General features: G+C 45.3%; 1 protein-coding gene across 1 annotated transcript in view; it reads left to right on the forward strand.

Moving 5' to 3' along the window:
- EXT1 (exostosin glycosyltransferase 1) overlaps nucleotides 1–13,283 on the forward strand; it is a 287,113-nt gene extending 273,830 nt beyond the window's left edge. Inside the window, exons 9-11 of the mRNA XM_063924477.1 lie at nucleotides 8,737–8,897; nucleotides 10,195–10,366; nucleotides 12,795–13,283. Of these exons, the coding sequence (XP_063780547.1) occupies nucleotides 8,737–8,897; nucleotides 10,195–10,366; nucleotides 12,795–12,980 (519 nt within the window). The 3' untranslated portion in view covers nucleotides 12,981–13,283. The remainder of the gene's footprint in view (nucleotides 1–8,736; nucleotides 8,898–10,194; nucleotides 10,367–12,794) is intronic.
- Nucleotides 13,284–19,145: the final 5,862 nt, after the last annotated feature.

Raw genomic sequence — 19,145 nt, forward strand, 5'->3', positions numbered from 1 at the left:
GTGTGTATATTGCCGCTGCTCTCTGCGCATTACGTAGGCTGCTCCGGGTGATAAATTGTTAGTGACCCGACAGACCAGCATGTAACCGGCCAAGTGATCATTTCCTGCCATTACCCTGCACACCTAAATGAGCGCATGGGTATTATGTAGGGCTGTGTGTCCTAAAACAAGTGTGCATTTATACCATGAATTCAATATTAAATCTGCACTGCCACCTGCAGAAAACAATTTACTAAGGTACACCTCCCTCCCAGGTGGGACCCAGTGGACCGCCCTGTGTTACTTCTGTCTGAAATGTTAAATGGCAGTAGAGGGGGATAGGAGTAGGGGCCCAATCAGAGGCCGCAAATATGTAAGGGGCATAGGGGTACGGGCAAATGGTAATTTAAGCAGCACAGTTGTTGCCCAGAGCAAAGCAGTTTGGGTTAGCGCTTAGATGGTCTGCCAAGTACATATCAAGACGTACAGGTTAGAAGTACGCATTTAATGACAAACAAAATCTAAAGGAATACATCTTGACCGTTTTAGGACCAATTTTCTTTAATTTCCTTTAATGGCATAACTATGAGAGGTAAAGGACGCTGTAACTCTCTTATTTTATGTAGTATGTTTGTGTGTGAAGTTTTGTCGTACATTGGACAAAGTGTTCCTGGAAGCGCGTTTTGCCGCATGACATGTTTCCTGTTGGAAGTATAGCACAACGCGTTTGTTCCAGCTCTGAGATGAGACGTATGGAGCTAGTTTGCCGGGGAAATATGGTTGTCTGCTTTCTCATCTCATTCCGGAATTAAATCTCCCATAGTTCAGGCCTGGCCAGCCTGTGGCTCTCCAGCTGTTGTGAAACTACAAGTCCAGGCATGCCCTTCTACACTTTTGCTATTGGGAAATACTAAAACTGTGGCAGAGCATACTGGGAAGTGTAGTTTCGCAACAGTTTGGCTAAGCCTGCTCTAGTCCCAGAGGCGGTACTCTAGAAAGCCGGGCTCTTTGGTAGCACCTGGAGGAATTTTCTTTTTCAGTCGCTAGGTAACAGAACAGGAGGGGTATCACTCTATGTGGGGGCGACACTCCCAATATTGTATGTTGGGATGCAGTCATTGGATTATTTGGGGTTCAGTAAAGGATGAGCTATCATTTTAAGGTGGTTGTTCAAAAACAAATTCCACAATAATAATTTAATTGGAATCATTTAAGTTTTAGGATTAGAACTTGTAGAAGAGAATGTTGTGTCCTATTCTCTGTCCTCATTTACATGTTATCTAAGTGCCGCCATCAGGCACATGTTGGCGCTCACGGAAAACATTCTCCGAGATAATTAGGAGTCACATTGACGGAATGCTGCTGACTTTCTGCCTGTTTATTTTCTGAGGAACGAAGATTGTGAATGACGCAATAGTGACAGGAAAGCGTGGAGGGAGGGGAGGGGGGGCTGTGATCTCTTCACTTTCTCAGATAATGCGGAATTTCATTTACCAGAAGCATTATTACATAGGCTGGAAAACCTTTATTTTTCCTTCCCTACTACCTGTGCCAATGTATAGACCTCTGCCAGCTTGATGTAGTTTTCATTTATGTGGCACTGTTGCTTTCCCAGTCTGTGATGATCAAAAAAATATTTGTGGAGTCTATGGTAAAGACACATGGCTCCCCCTGCTGGAGATGTTAAAAACACCTATGTCATTTTATTAATGAATTACAGCTATGTCAGAGAGATTTTTTTTTTTTTAATTAAAGATCTACATATTTTCTATTTCAGCAAAGGATAAAGTTTTGCTAATACACACACATTTATACAAACATTTGGGGTTTATTCAGAGTTGTTAGCAAACCAAAAAAGTTAGCAATTGGGCAAAACCATGCTGCACTGCAGGTGGGGCAGATGTAACATGTGCAGAGAGAGTTAGATTTGGGTGTGTTATATTGTTTCTGTGCAGGGTAAATACTGGCTGCTTTATTTTTGCATTGCAATTTAGATTTCAATTTGAATACACCCCACCCAAATCTAACTCTGCACATGTTACATCAATTGCTAATTTTTTTCTGTTTTCTAACAACCCTGAATTACCCGCTTTGTGCTCAGATGTTGACTACTTGGGGTATTGACACCTCAGCAGGATTCTCTGTGTTCTAGTTGAGCTGAGCCTGCAGCCCCTTTCCTACAGTTTCATTATGGGATTCCGTAACAAGACCATGTTAATCGTAAATGCCAACTCCCCATTATATCTGGGAGGCTCCGGGATTTCTGTGACTCCTGAGAAGGTCTACCTATGTCCTGAACTGCCTGAGAAGTTGGCAGGGACGCTGGCACCTTACCTGGATTCACTTCATCAGTCTGCTCGCTACTGGGTGGTGGGGTGAAACGCGTTGTCATGCAGTGGTAGGGTCTGCAGTGACGCATAGTAGGTAGGTTGGGATGAGAAGGTCTACCATTGTCCTGAACTGCCGGATAAATTGGCAGGGACACGGGCACCTTGCCTAGATACACATCATCACAGTCTGCTGGGTGGTGTGGCGAAACGCGTTGCCATGCAGTGGTAGGTTCTGCAGTGACACATACTGGGTATGTTGGGATGACGCCTTTCGCGTTACGCTGCGGTTGTCCGGGTATTATCCCATCCTGCCACTAGTTTTGTAGACCGAGTACGGGAAGGGTTTCCTCCTGTGCTGCTGGTGAACATTACACAGACACCGGAAGGCTGCTCCGTCATTCATGGTGGCATGTTCCTTAGGTTTGCTTGATCATTTTTCTGAGTTGAAGTGGAATATTCAGGCATAACCTATAATGGGTAATATTGTCATGTTCGGAGCCCTTGGCAATCCTGCTTTCTTACTCTCTGCTGTAATGGGTTTCTGTTTTAGCATTTTGTCACCTCCTGATAGCGGCAGCTCGCGTGTGGTTGTTTTTTTTTTACTTTATTTTTTGTTACCTACTAATTGGGCTCTGGATTTGCATACAGCGTTTTCTGCTAATGTCACCGCAAGTCAGAGAGAAGCAGGGGGGTGTTATCCGTGTTATCGGCTCATCATATCATTCCCAGAAATGCCGTCTTCTGAAGCATTTATTTTGACTAATTAATGTTTTGTGAACAGTCTTCTCCCGTCTCTGGTGCAAGCTTGGCTTATCCCTTCGCCGACGCACAATCAGACATTTCCCAGGGAACTGAAGATGTGTGTGTGTAGGTCTAGGATGTGAGCGGTATAATTCCAGCAGAAGAAGAGGCGGTGGAGATGGAATCCTGTTCTGTTAATGACGGAAATGCAAAGACAGGAATAATCCTACTTCTGCGCGGTAGAGAGCTGTCCCTTGCATTACTGTGGAATTAATGAGGTATCCCCATTAGGCCGTATAGGATTCTAACAGGGTGAGACAAGATAATGAAATTAACTCTGACACCTACTTTATTAATATGTCGCCAAGTAGATGCACTCCTTTGTTACGTGTCGTGTAGGTGTACTTCACCCTTGTTACCCACACCTGATATATATAGCAAACGTGTCTTCTACAGCGGTGCTAATGATATCTGTATAAACGCTACCGATGTCATCACTCCAGCGCTTGCTAGGAGACCTTGTGTTTTATCAGGTACAATTCACCCCCTGCTGTGTCACAGCGCCTGGCTTCTTGTGGGCACCAAATGTACGCTGTCACTCTATTGCTATCAGTACTACTATCCAGGGCTAGACCTTGGGCAAAGCAATGCAGTGGGGCCCCCACACACCCATTCATGGGAACCAATAATTGTTTTTTTTTTATCTTAGCCCTCCAGCGGTCGTGTGCCGTTTCTCCATGTGCTTCCATACAGTGAATGGCTGTCAGGACTCTGATTGGTGGATGCTCCAGCCATCCACCAATCAACATGCTGACATCCGTACACTGTCTGACTGCAGGCTGGGAGGCAGATAGAGAATACTGCCTTGCCACTCTGTCCACCACCTGCCTCTGCTTGAAAACGCTAGAATTGTGGGACCCGGAGCAGTTTAGGTGGTCCTGCTCCTCTCTCATGGGAAATAATAATCACCCTAAAAATAATTACCTGTGTTACAGTTTGAAGCTTTTAATGACTAATAGAATTTTTTCAATGGAGAGACAATGGGGGTCATTCCGAGTTGTTCGCTCGCTAGCAGTTTTTTGCAGCCGTGCAAACGCTATGCCGCCGCCCACTGGGAGTGTATTTTAGCTTAGCAGAAGTGCGAACGAAAGGATCGCAGAGCGGCGGCAAAGTTTTTTTGTGCAGTTTCAGAGTAGCTCAATACCTACTCAGCGCTTGCGCTCACTTCAAACTGTTCAGTTCCTGTTTTGACGTCACGAAAACGCCCTGCGTTCGCCCAGCCACGCCTGCATTTTTCCTGGCACGCCTGCGTTTTTCCGTACACTCCCTGAAAACGGTCAGTTGAAACCCAGAAACACCCACTTCATGTCAATCACTCTGCGGCCAGAAGTGCGACTGAAATGCTTTGCTAGACCTTGGGTGAAACTACATCGCTCGTTGCAATTGTACGACGTGTGTGCGCATTGCACCGCATACGCAGAAGTGCCTTTTTTTTGCCTCATCGCTGCACAGCAAACGAATGCAGCTAGCGATCAACTCGGAATGACCACCAATATTTGTAGTTATGGCTTTAATTTTACTTGCGTTCAGGAGGTCATTGGAGGTCACTCCTCTGAATGGAGCAAGAAGCCTTCAGAAGACCAGAACATAGACTCAGAGAAACTGAAAACTAGTAGAGATACAACTGGGAATGCAGCAGGTTCCATTGTCCCATCCCCATAATAGCTTTTATAACATAATGGCATGTACAGTAATACCAGTGTGTATGAGACCTAGTATAAGAGTTTATAGATACAGGGCTGATTAGACTATGACTGAATACACCCACGTTACCAGTGCAGAGACACCGGAGGGAATGAGCTTCTTGCATAGAAACTGCTGCTGCTGATTTGTAGCGTGCCTGGAGTTTGTAGCGCAGACTGAAGAATCACCTTCCACGGGATATAGGGGGTAATTCAGACTTAATTGCTCGCTAGCATTTTTTGCAGAGCTGCGCAGGCGCGTTGCACTGGTACAAAGCAGATCGTTACTGTGCGATGGGTTTTACGAAGAATCCATACGCACAGCCGATCGCAAGGAGATTGACAGGAAGAAGGCGTTTGTGGGTGGCAACTGACCGTTTTCAGGGACGTTTGCAGGGCGGGTGTCTGACGTCAATTCCGGCCCCGGGCAGACTGAAGTGATCGTAGCGGCTGAGTAAGTTCTTGGCAACTCAGAAACTGCACAGTTTTTTTTTGTATCGCTCGGCTGCACATGCGATCGCACACTTGCACAGCTTAAATACACTCCCCGGTGGGTGGCGACTATGCGAACGCAGGACAGCAAAAATCAGCTAGCGGGCAATCAGGTGTGAATTACCCCCATAGTGCGAGCTCATCGTACCTTGTGTTTTATTGCGCAACATGGCTAATTCTGATTAAGGAGCAAAGGGGAAAAAAAAAAAAAAGTAACCAATTGGAAAATACATTTGTTGTTTTTGCATGCAGGGTAAATACTGGCTGCTTTTGCATGTAGCCCACAGATGCCGGGCAGCTTTTATTTCATACTGCAATTTAGACTTGAGTTTGGACACACCCCTCCCAAATGTATAGCTCACCCATCTGCCGTGCAACTTGGTATTACCAAGGTGCAAAGTTACTCGCTCTTTTTTGCTTCGATTCCAGTTATCAGTTATGTGGAAAATTGCAATAGTAACGTAAAGATCCTTTAACACGGGGCGATTATCTCTGAATATCACCGTTCTCGCACTGCTGTGGCATTGTCTGTATAGGATGCACCAATAAATAAGATCCAGGGAACCATTTTGCATTCTAGTCCCATCCTGCGGGCGAGCGGTTTCTCTAGGGTGCTGTACTCCTGGGATAAGTGTCCGTTTGGCTGGCATACAGCAGGTGGGGGAGTGGAGCAGTTGTCTGTACGGAGCCAGCCTGGGTTGACCTCCAGCCCCAGATGTGACCTCTGATGTTCTCCGATATCCAGAAGTAACAGCAGCCAGTACTCAGGGAGCATCCGTGTACAGCACCGGGCCTTGCAAGCTGCTGCTGCGATAAGACAGGGAGAGATCATTCCTGTGACAAGTTTGTCTTCCCTTTGTCTGCGCTAACTGTTGTGACATTAATGGAATGCTAATCCACAGTGTGAGTGCTGGGCCCATCGTGACTGGAGTCAGTGTCCCGTGTGTAAGGGATTTGTCTCAGTGTGCGCTTTTTATACTTGGCTGCACTCCTGTGTCAGACATTTACATATCTCTCAGAGCCATCATTTCAGAACAATCCCCTCTGCATCTGTTAAAGTGGACCTGTCCTCTCTACACCTATGGAAGCAGCCATTTTGTGTGTGGGAACAAAGGGGTCTATTTACTAAGCCTTGGAGAGAGGTAAAGTACCAGTCAATCAGCTCCTGACATGTTACAGGCTGTGTTTGAAAAATGACAGTTGGGAGCTGATTGGATGGTACTTTATCTCTCTCCACTTTATCTCCGTCCAAAGCTTAGTAAATAGACCCCAAAGTGTCTCAACATCACTGTTTCCTAGTGAAATGTCAGGTAGCCTCATAACTCTGTGATGTCCCTAATTCCCAGTGAAGTGAAAACTTGCCTCATACCTCAATGATGTCCTTGGTGAAATGAAAGCCCACCTCATACCTCGGTGATATTACTAATTCCTAGTGTAGTGATAGGCTGCCTCATGCCTCAGCAATGTCTTTGGTTGGTGAAATGAAAGGCCACCTCATGCCTCAATGATGTTACTAATTCCTAGTGAAGTGATAGGTTGCCTCATACCTCAGCGATGTCTTTGGTGAAATGAAAGGCCACCTCATTCCTCCGTGATGTTACTAATTCCTAGTGAAGTGATAGGTTGCCTCATACCTCAGCGATGTCTTTGGTGAAATGAAAGGCCACCTCATGCCTCAGTGATGTTACTAATTCCTAGTGAAGTGATATGTTGCCTCACACCTCAGCAATGTCTTTGGTGAAATGAAAGGCCACCTCATGCCTCAGTGATGTTACTAATTCCTAGTGAAGTGATATGTTGCCTCACACCTCAGCAATGTCCTTGGTAAAATGAAAGGCCACCTCATGCCTCAGTGATGTTACTAATTCCTAGTGAAGTGATATGTTGCCTCACACCTCAGCAATGTCTTTGGTGAAATGAAAGGCCACCTCATTCCTCAGTGATGTTACTAATTCCTAGTGAAGTGATATGTTTCCTCACACCTCAGCAATGTCCTTGGTGAAATGAAAGGCCACCTCATGCCTCAGTGATGTTACTAATTCCTAGTGAAGTGATAGGTTACCTCATACCTCAGTGATGTCTTTGGTGAAATAAAAGGCCACCTCATTCCTCAGTGATGTTACTAATTCCTAGTGAAGTGATAGGTTGCCTCATACCTCAGTGATGTCTTTGGTGAAATAAAAGGCCACCTCATTCCTCAGTGATGTTACTAATTCCTAGTGAAGTGATAGGTTGCCTCATACCTCAGTGATGTCTTTGGTGAAATGAAAGGCCACCTCATGCCTCAGTGATGTTACGAATTCCTAGTGAATTGATAGGCTGCCTTATACCTCAGTGGTGTCGCTAATTAGTGAAATGATAGGATGCGTCATTGATGCCACTAGCTTTGTGAATCGATAGGGCTGCCTTGTGCCTCTCTGATTCCCAGGAAATACTATTCACAAGAGGCACATTTTATATATATATATATTGTATGGAGCGGAGTGGGTGTGTGACGTCTTGCTGCCCTTCTTCCTGCTGGAGCAATAATCAGGTGTGTGTGTGTGTGTGTGTGTGTGTGTGTGTGTGTGTGTGTGTGTGTATATATATGTATGTATATATATATATATATAATCTGTGTGTGTGTGTGTAAAAGAGAGAATATAATGTTTGCTGTATACTGATAAGTAGTAAGCCGGCGCTGTGTAGTCACTCTGTGCCTCCTGTGTTCTGGGTAAGTCACCGTGTCTGTATGAGGCGTGTGCTGTGTGTGTGTCTGATCAGTGCATACGTGCCGCAGCGCCCCAGTGACACCATTAACCTCAATTAGAAAGCGTCTCGCAGTGAAATGAAGACGCTCCAGCAGGTTATTTCCGTATAGTGTGCCGGTTACTGCTGCTCCCGCCATACTGCTCTAGTCACAGACTCTACTGCTCTCTCTGCTGCTTCACTTGCAGCCTGAAGGGCAGGTTAGCAGATGTCAGTGAGTCTGCTCCAGATTCCCCGCTGTCCGCTGGGATGAGGAGGAAAAGGGCAGGAGAGGAAGGGGAAAAATAAATGAACAAGTTTACTGAAGTACGGAGTCACAAACAACTTTACTGCCTGTCCGTGGGGGAGATCTGCTGTGGACAGCTGTAGCCAGAGTCGGCCATCTTTCTGGCTGGCAGGGTACTATGGGACTTATAGTTCCCCTGAGCTGGAGAGCCTATATTCACCTTCCGTTAATTATAAATCAGCAAGTAGCATTGCATGTGTAAGTTCTCAGGTACCGACATAAACATTAATATATTTATTTCATTTCTAGTGTACCTATAAATTCTGTCCAGCTTTTGTGGAACTATAAGTGCCAGCTTGCCCTGAGTCTAGAATGCAGCGGGCTACAGGCCGGCTTCCCCTGATGTGAGGTTGCACTGAGCGGTTGTCATCGGAACACAGCGCGGTTTACTAACGATCTCTTCTCTCTCCGCTGACAGGTGGATTTTGCCTTCACCGTCTGGCAGAGCTTCCCGGAGCGAATTGTGGGCTACCCTGCGCGGAGTCACTTTTGGGACAGTACGAAGGAGCGTTGGGGCTACACATCCAAGTGGACTAATGACTATTCCATGGTACTAACAGGAGCTGCTATCTACCACAAGTAAGGGTCATTGCGTCACCTCCTGATCAGGCTTTCTCCTTCCTGTTTTTCTGCGAGTCCCACAATCACTTGCCATGGCTACTGGGTTAGATCCTAGTCCTCCTGGGGTCCAAGCTCATGTTCTTGTTTTCAGTAGAATATAGATTTGTATAATTTATTTATCAAGTCTTTTATATAGGGCGCACACGGGGAGAGTATACGTTCCCTGCCTGAAGAGCTCATCAGCAGCTGAAATTCAACGCCAACTTGTCGCAGTGTGCGGTGATAATGCCATATCATGGACACAGGTTTAGGTTTGGGTTTGGTGACCTGCTTGTGGTGGATATGTTTGGCCGGCCGGATCGCTGCTCATCTTGAATGCCGGTCCTGCCGTTATCAAAGACAGTACACCAAACCCAAACCTGTTTCCGTGACATGGCGTTATCACCGTACACCTCATCATGTCGGCCATGAATGTCAGCTGCTGATGGGCCCTTTCGACGCAGACATCTGATCACACAACGCACCTCAATGTGTGACCATGTTTCCTCCAGCCCCGCCATCTCACACCAGATGTTGGGACGGTACGGCTGATATAAGGCGCAGTGAGGGGAAGCAGCGGTCTACCGGCTTTGGCCTGGATGGGAATTAGACTGAAATAGAGAACATTACACAACTGACAGGTCTTGTTACCTTACATATTGAACCACCCTCATACATTCCCTGTCACATATACACACAGACACTAGAGTTAGCTTTGTCAGAAGCCAATTATCCAACCAGTATTGTTTGTGGGTTGTGTAAGGAAACTCTCGCAAACATGGGGAGAACATACAAACTCCACACTCTCAGGGCTCTTGTTGGAATTGAAACCCCTGACCCCAGTGCTGTGAGTTAGCTAAGCTAACCACTGCACTACAATGGCACAAGCACATATTCTTCATCCAAAAATGATTGATATTACTAATGAATAGATCCCACAGGAATATTTCATCATTCATAATTTTCTCAAAGTGCGGCGGTGTCCAGCACGCAGTGTCATTAAGCAGCTGTGCGATGTGCCTCTGTCATACTGGTCCAACCGTTAAGGGTTAACTTACCTCTTCGCCAGGCCACCGTAAAAATGTGCAGACACATCCCTCTGCCAGCCAGCCAGCTGTTAGTGTGCGCCGTGGAGCTGAAAGACGGAATCTATGCTGCCGTCTCTGTGTGCGGGTTTATGTTCTGCGTTTGTGTCTTCAGAATATAGGTTAATAAAGTACTGAACTGTTTTGCCACAAACCGGTATGTGACTAATTTACTGTGTTCCATTTTGCAGATACTATCACTACCTTTACACAAATTACCTACCTGCCAGTCTGAAAAGCATGGTGGACCAATTAGCCAATTGTGAAGACATTTTAATAAACTTTCTGGTGTCCGCTGTGACAAAGCTACCGCCCATCAAGGTGACGCAGAAGAAGCAGTATAAGGAAACCATGATGGGACAGGTAGGTTGCTGTCTGAGCAAAAAATGTTTTGTCTGTGATGGTGAATGGTTCCCGGGATCTATAGGGGGTCATTCCGAGTTGATCGCTCACTAGCAACTTTTTGCAGCGCTGCGATCGGGTTAAAACTCGTCAAAACTGCACATGCATATGCACCGCAATGCGCAGGCGCCTCGTACGGATACAAAGAGGATCGGTGCTGGGCGACGGATTTAACAAAGAATCCATTTGCACAGCCGATCGCAAGGAGATTGACAGAAAAAGGGCGTTTATGGGTGTCAACTGACCGTTTTCTGGGAGTGTTTGGAAAAACGCAGACGTGTCCAAGCGTTTGCAGAGCGGGTGTCTGACATTAATTCCGGGACCAAAAAGTCTGAAGTGATCGCAGCGGCTGAGTAAGTCCAGACCTACTCAGAAACTGCAACAAACACTTTTGTGCCGTCGGCTGCAAAAGCGTTTGCACACTTGCAAACCGAAAATACACTCCCCCCATATGCGGCAACTATCTGATCGCAGCACAGCAAAAACTCTGAATGACCCCCAAGGTACGGTATGGAGGTCTACATAACCCCATTCTGTTTCCCAAACTGGACTCTGCATGTGGTTCGGTCACGCTCCATTGCGTGACATACAGCTGAACATTTTTTAATAATCTGTTTAATAAACCGGGTGTGCACAGTGGGGAGTTGGACATTGGGTGCCTCTCTCCAGAATATCCTCTGGAGTAGCTTGTGACCAGTGACAGAAACTCTGCACGCCTCTGTCATATCACCCCCCCCCCATGTCTGCTGCGAGGGATGTTTTACACGTGACGCTGCCTTCTGGTAGTTTTCTCCTCCACTTGCCGTCTAATTTGCTGTGATGCCAAAACGTCGTCCTCACACAAGGGCAGCAAATTAAACTGGAATGCAATTTGTTCCGGAAAATGGATAGGACGGTTTAGAGTGAAACGTTTGTAAACAGCGTTCATTCAGCATTGATCAAATGTTCCACAGAAAAACGCTCCAGTGTTAACTTATGCCATTACAAGAAAACTTTAAAAACAAAAGGTCGTTGGTTCGAGGTGAATGATCACAAACCGATTTTTCCTTTTTTTTTTTTTTTTCGTTCAGACATGGGCATAGCTGCGGGATAACTATTTCTCGGCTGAGGTTCCCTGCACAGCCTAGGGCATAGAGGGAGACTATTTTTGGAAGGTGCCTTTTCAATAAAAAATATTTTCAGTATACTGATCCATTATGCTGGCCCCACACATGCAGATTTAGGGCCTAAATCAGACCCTGACGCTAATGTGAGAAAATCTACGCCGGTACGCGCATGTGCAAGTTCGTAAACTGCGTCCTCTTCAGAACACAGTTTAAGACCTGGAGGGGGTGGGAACGGGGCGTCGACGCCATGTTTTGTGGGCGTTGGCGCTCCGTTTAAGGGACGCGGTCCGGACAACGGAGACGTGTCTTGACCGTTGCTGGCATTGGTTGCATTGGCTGCGTGACATCACACGCAGCCACTGCGACCCTTAACGTGGCGGGTAGCCGTCTTCCTTCACAGCTAGGCTGTGCAGGCAGATGTCTACTCGAAACATGCAAAAGCATCGCAGGCGTGCGATGCTTTCGCATGTCTGGGAGGGGTGGGCTGGATCCGGCATGCGGGGCGGACTTGCCCTGTGCTGGGGGTCACCCGGCACATCTAAGAATTTGATCATAGATGTGCGTTTTTACGCACATCTACGATCAGGTCTGAATTACCCCCTTAATCAGTCCGTCATACCCTATGTGACCATTGCGCAGGATGTCACACAGTGAGATAGAGAACAGTCTGTTAGCACAAAAAATGTAGCGGGGTCCGGTGTACATATGTAGTTGTTGGTATTGAAGGCATTTGGCTTGGTCTGGTCAATGGGCGACTCCTGGATGGTTTTATCTGGCCAAAATTGGACGCCCGTGTGAAGCCATATTGATTGCAGAACCAGTCGTTAGGAGGAGCGATCAGGTTACACTGTGAGAAATATACTGATTTTGGGTAGACAGAAGGGAACGCCTTTCAGAAAAGAGCCAGGTGGGGCGCACATGGCCGAAACGTAAGGAGGAGCCAACAGGAATGTCACAAATTGCTTGGTCTTAATCGCTGCCTATCGGTCCTGTTATATGGGCTGGACAGCCAAATACACCACTCACAGTCCGGTTGTGATCAGTGGTGGTCACATGACATCAGGGGAAAAAAACTTTAAACAGTCTTAAAAAAACAAAAAAAAACGACCAATCTCTACTTACAGTATATTGCTCCTGTCCGTTCACTTCTCTAACAAATGTGTTGTGTGGTGAAATCACTTTATATAGAATAACGAGTTACTGTGTGCCTACTGTACGTCACCGATAACCTGACTTAATCAGAAAATAATTGTATTTTTTTATGATTTTCTCCCTCTCATCAGACCTCCAGAGCTTCTCGCTGGGCGGACCCCGACCATTTTGCCCAGAGACAGACTTGTATGAATACATTTGCCAGCTGGTTTGGCTATATGCCGCTTATTCACTCACAGATGAGACTTGACCCAGTACTCTTTAAGGATCAGGTGTCAATCCTCAGAAAGAAATACCGGGACATTGAACGACTTTGAGACACACTGCCACCGGAGGCCGCCTTCCCGCCCAGTGCACGCCCATTGCCATAAGGACAACTGCTGTGCGATTGGTTGTATACGCAGCTCACGCACAGGGAATACACCAAGCATTCGGATCAAAAACTACAATAATCCATTGCACTGGACCGCTCACACAACCACCCAGCTTTGTCGTCTGAAAACTAGGCTGTGTACAGTTTAATTATGGAACTTTAAATAATTATTTTTGAAATGATTGCTATGCAGGTTTAAACTTTTTTAATGAACAAAAACTATTAAAATCAGAGATCTTTCTTTAAAGCGTGTTTGTCTTCAGTTCTTCCATGACGCTAATATTGGGGGGGAAATAATGTAAATATGTGTTTGTGTGCCTGTACATATATATATGTACTGTAGATGTGTATATATAATTACGTCTAGTTTCAATATGCCTTGCAAAAAGGGGTCCTGTGCAGCTCTGCTAGTGTTGGGCGTCTTCTGGTGCCTCAAGGTGGGTACACACTGGCCGATATATCAGCCGTTCTATTGAACGGCCGATATATCGCGGGTCCGTCGGCCAGTGTGTATGGCCGATATGTCTGTGAACTCCGTCGTTCACAGACATATCGCGCCAGCCCCGCAGCACAGCCGACGGCCAATATATCTACCGATATATTGGCGCGTCGCTGTGTGTGTATGACCACCCGTACACATGCGGCGGCCAGCGGTGATTGACACACTGCCCGATCCGTCCATAGATATATCTGCCGATCAATTGATCGGCAGATATATCTACCAGTGTGTACCCACCTTTAGTCGCAACACGATGCGGCTAGGACGCACCAGAAGACCGTGATGATTAATTTGATTTGAGTCGGTATCCGGTCTATAGATCTACACTAAAAAGGTCTACAGTTAATAGTTTGACCACTAATGGTCAACAGAGTCAAGGGGCCGATGCATTTTTTGTTTTTTAGTTTTTTTTTAATTTTTTACATCTTTTCTTGCATTTACTATCCACGCCACAAAAAATTACCTCTAGTAACCTTGTGGCGAGCGAAGCGAGTATGCGAGGGGACGCATTTCAACAAATGGGGGTAAAAAAAATTTTTTAAAACACACAACACCACCCAAAAAAATTGTCGACCTTTTGACCTTGTCGACCTTTTGACGTGTCATCCTTTTGACTCCGAAGCGTGGTGAGCGAACACGTTTCATCAAATTGACTATCCATGTCACAAGCTATCATTAGTAACTTTGTGGCGAGCAAAGTGAGCCAACACGCCCAAAGCAAGCTGGTGAGGGGACACATTTCATCAAAATAGGGGGAAAAATGTTTAAAAGCACTTAACAGCCAACATTTTTTTTTGTCGACATTTTGACCATGTTGACCTTTTACTGTCGTCATAGTGACTGTCTATCTTTTTAATGTCTAACTTTTGTATCACAACCAACTGAGGGGGTGATTCAGATCTGATCGTAGCACCAAATTTGTAAGCAGTTGGGCAAAAACGTGCACTGCAGGTGGGGCAGATGTAACATGTGCAGAGAGTTAGATTTGGGTGGGTTATTTTGTTTCTGTGCAGGGTAAATACTGGCTGCTTTATTTCTACACTGCAATTTAGATTTCAGTTTGAACACACCCCACCCAAATCTAACTCTCTCTGCACATGTTACATCTGCCCCCCTGCAGTGCACATGGTTTTGCCCATCTGCTAACAAATTTGATGCTGCGATCAACTCTGAATTAGGCCCTGAGTCTGTATATGAAGCACAGTGGAACTTGCCATGGTAACAATCCGCTCTATCAATGCACTTCATATTCAGCTTCAGTGTCGCATATCAGATTAATCAGTCTCTCGTGGTGCATGCTGCCAAAACCCATTTTTTGGCCAAAAAGACACCCGACACTGGCAGAGTCTCATGGTACCTGGCGCAACGAAAGGGGCCGTTTAGCGCAGCTGCAGCAGTGACGTACAGTATGAGGACACATCGGTTTACTTGCTCCATAGAAGCTGTATTCAGAACCAGATTGATGTGGATGAGGGCACTTGCAGTTCTCAGTGGACACGATACTACCAGAGCTGGTTTACAGTTAAACATGGATATGTCCTGGATAATAATGACATTGGGGGTTATTCAGGTTTGTTAGCAAAGCAAAAAAGTTAGCAATTGGGCAAAACCATGCTGCACTGTAGGTGGGGCAGATGTATCATGTGCAGAGAGAGTTAGCTTTGGGTGGGTTATATTGTTTCTGTGCAGGGTAAATTCTGGCTGCTTAATTTCTACACTGCAATTTAGATTTCACTTTGAACACACCCCACCCAAATCTAACTCTCTCTGCACATGTTACAGCTGCCTCACCTGCAGTGCAGCATGGTATTGCCCAATTGCTAACTTTTTTGCTTTGCTAACAAACCTTAATAAGGACCACTGTGCAGACATGAGCTGATACATCCACATAGGAACAGCAGCGGAGATGCATATCTTTCATGTTCTGTATAGATGGAACAAAGACGACAGGCAGTGACGCTGTGACCTTTTTATTTTCAGCGGTGGCTTAAGTGATTGCTGAAGTTTGTTTTTTTTTTTTTACACATTTGTGTTTCCCATTTGCGTCTTACGCCTTATTCAGATGTTTCTCCTACATTGCGGCTGGAATGTGCTTTCATTCTCTATAGTGTCACTGAGTTTATTGTTGTGAATAGGAAAGGAGGAGGTTTAAGCTCGCACTACAAAATCCTTTCACATTGAATGACTATTCAATGTCCATCTCACAAGTGGATGTGTTAAAAAAAAGTTTTCTGCAAATCATAAGTTTATATTTTCAAGTTACCATACATAAAAGTAATCCATATTAAGTTATTCTCGTACTGCACAACTTTTATCTCCAATAAGCCAATTTCACCCGCATACAGAACTGCACAGGTAAGCTTTTACCCACAATTGCAGATCCAGCACATTGATCATCATTGATCAGTAGCATCCACGTCACTTAGGCCAGCGGTGAGGAGTAACAATGAGACAGAGTGTGCACAAGGGAAGAATATCCTGCTCCATGAGGGAAGCAGTCAAACCACTAGGTGGCACTAAGTGAGGAATAGAGATTGCATCTGAAGCAGCAGAGTTAGGAAGGTTGATAGGCTTCGATGAAGAGGTGGCTTTTTGAGGGCCTGCTTGAAGCCTTAGAGGCTAATCTAATAGGAAGTTAGTGTGCCCTCAGGTCAGAAGCAGCGAATGGAAAATCCAGAAGGCTGAAATGTGAAGACATGGTGTGGTAGTGAGGCAGTGGTCATGAGCAGACCAGAAGGGAGTGTAGGTAGCAATGAGGTTGGAGATGTGTAGGGCAGAGGAGTGGCTGAGGGCTTCGTCGGTCAGGTTGTGGAGTTTAAACTCCATAAGGTAGGCATTGGCGTGCAGGATAGTTTGAAGATAGCAGAGGTGGCACCTTTGAAGAAGGAATTTGCAGTAATCAAGGTAAGAGATGATTAGGGATTGAATGAGTTAGTTGCAAGGTGCAAGAGGGCCACATCCTAGAGATGTTGGCAAGAACAGTAGTGTATCTTGATACTGGACAACTGATTAGAGAGAAAGAGGAAATGGTATTTCCTTCAAATGATAGGAAGAGCAGGGAAGGTGGTGCTGCTTGTGGGGGGGGGGGTGGGGGGGGGGGGACACACAGATTTTTTAATTTTAGACACAGAGTTTCAGAAATCCCAGTTACATTAAAAATGTCCAAATGACAACTGGAAACATGAGCTAGGAGGAAGGGGAGAGGTCAAGAGAGGAGAGTGGTATTGGAAACCTCTTCCAGGAGCATTTTACGTAAAAAAAATTAAAAAAAAAGGCTTCATTTTTTTTTAATATATATATATATATATATATATATATATATATATATAGGATGTGGGTGCATGAAGTATATGCCATGGTTTGGGTGGGATCCAACATGGGCTAATAGTGTCTGGCTGGGCAATGGACACAAAAGCAGAGGGACATTTGTGATTGAAGGAGAATTCAGCCTTTGGTACCAGAAAGGGTGGTGGTGATCAAAAGAAGAAGTCCAGAGAAGAGTAGATTGTGGCATCAATGTGACAGTACATTTATATGGGGTGAAGAGTGGGGGATGTTAAAGGATAGGAAATGATGGTCTGACAGTAGGAAAGGGGAGTTTTTGAAGACCGACAGAGTTTCTTGGCTTTGGGTGAAAGAGGAGGGCCATTGATAGAGACCAATCCACCATTGGAAATGGAAAGAAGTTTGTAGGCAGTTGGGTGAGTAGGACTCAATAGGGATGTTAAAGGAATTTGAATACTGGGCCAGGGGGGGACATGACAGCCACGCAGAGGTGTACTGGCTGGAAGAGTTGAAGAGGGAAGGTTCATACAAATACCCCAGCAGGTGTAGTGGGGGTAAAAAAATAAGGATTCCCTCATTGCCGCCTTTTTGGCTCCCAGGTGTAGGGTTGTGGAAGAACAGGCCCCCAAAAGAAAGAAGTGGGAGAGGCTGTGCCAATGGAGGATAGCCAGATTTTGGCGACACCAAGGAGTTTGAGGGAACTGGAGATCATGAACAGAAGCCAGTTTGTACTTTGATCAGGCATCCATCCCAGTGGGCACAGGATAGTGAGAGGATGGCTAAAGAAGAGATTGGGAGAGAGTGGTGGGAGGATATGGGCAGAGCAACACAGGGGAGACAAGTCATCAGGGGACTGGAATGCAAGTAGTGTGGAGAAGGGAAGCAGAGATTGGGCTGGGCCAAGAGGGCAGGAACAGGTAGAGGGGCAGTGTGGTGAGTGGGACAATGGGTAGCTGGCACAAGGCAGGGGCAACAGTTTAGAAGAATGAGACAAAAGGGAGCAGATGAGTAAGGGATAGACAGTGGGAGAGGGAGGAAATAAGGGTCAGGAGAGGAAGAGTAGGAGCAGTGTAGGAGGATTAATGGGGGGAAGGTATGGACGTGCTGGATTACTGGTGTGGGCCATATTTCAAACAAACACAAAGAAGAAATCCAATCTCTTTCCCACATATTGAGACGTCATCTAACATGTCTGTAGAAGAGAACTCTGGGCTTCAGTAATGCATATCCAGATGAGTCAAATTAGAAATCTGTGAATTTGACCAGGTGGAAACCTGATGGCAAACATAAAAACCCATTATTAAAAGCAACAGAACTAGCGATAATATTGTTCTATTGTGTATATATAAGGGCAGGCCATATGACCACTCACATGTACAAATATACAGGAATGGGGTTGGGTACGGCTAGATTTAAACCATGGTCCATCCTTGTAATCACAGGAGATGGGTGCTGTTGACATTATCCATAAACTGTTACATGAGTCATTAGTTTGCATAAGTACATAACATGTAGTGTGTGTTCACATGTAGAAAATTTGTGGAAGATGTATCAAACAGTCTTAAAAGTGGAGATGTTACTCCTAATCAGCTACTGCCAATCATTTTATAGAACAGACTTGATAAATGCTAGCTAGAAGCTGATTGGTTGAGAGGTCAGTTATACATAGAAAACACTAGAGGAAAACTGTTTATATGAAATGTTTAACACCTGTCACACACACACAAGAGCTGAGGGCATTTTCTTGTAGCAGAGATCCACATCTATATGTTCCAGTTTTTCAAACTCTAGTTCTTAGGCAACAGTGCATATTTTCTGTGCACAGGTGTATTCGTTACTGGCTGACACATTTTAAAAGATCCATATGTGGTACTAATTGTCTGTGAGGAGACTTGAGAAACATGCACTGTTATGGTCTTTGTGTACTGGAGTTGTAAAACACTGGTATAGTCTATGTAGAGTAAAATACAGTAGTGTACAGTATATTAAATGTCTGCCAACACCTCTAGCTGTTTATGAGAGCGGTAGCTTGGGAGGCACAGTGGGGACCTTCCAGGCATACTGTACGTAAGGTCTCCCAATGTAACTCTGCAATCTAACATAGAGCAAAATTGAGGCGCTTAGCACATACATTTTTGGCCACAAATTATGCTAAGCACCTCAATTTATAATGATTCTAATTAGCAGTGCTTAGTATTATAGAGTGTGCATCTGCATTTTCTTATTAGTGTTATAGAATGTGCATCTGCATTTTCTTCTCAGCAGAGCTATAGAGTGTGCATCTGCATTTTCTTCTCAGCAGAGCTATAGAGTGTGCATCTGCAT

Source organism: Pseudophryne corroboree, chromosome 5, assembly GCF_028390025.1.
Source record: "Pseudophryne corroboree isolate aPseCor3 chromosome 5, aPseCor3.hap2, whole genome shotgun sequence".
Taxonomy (NCBI): Eukaryota; Metazoa; Chordata; class Amphibia; order Anura; family Myobatrachidae; genus Pseudophryne; species Pseudophryne corroboree.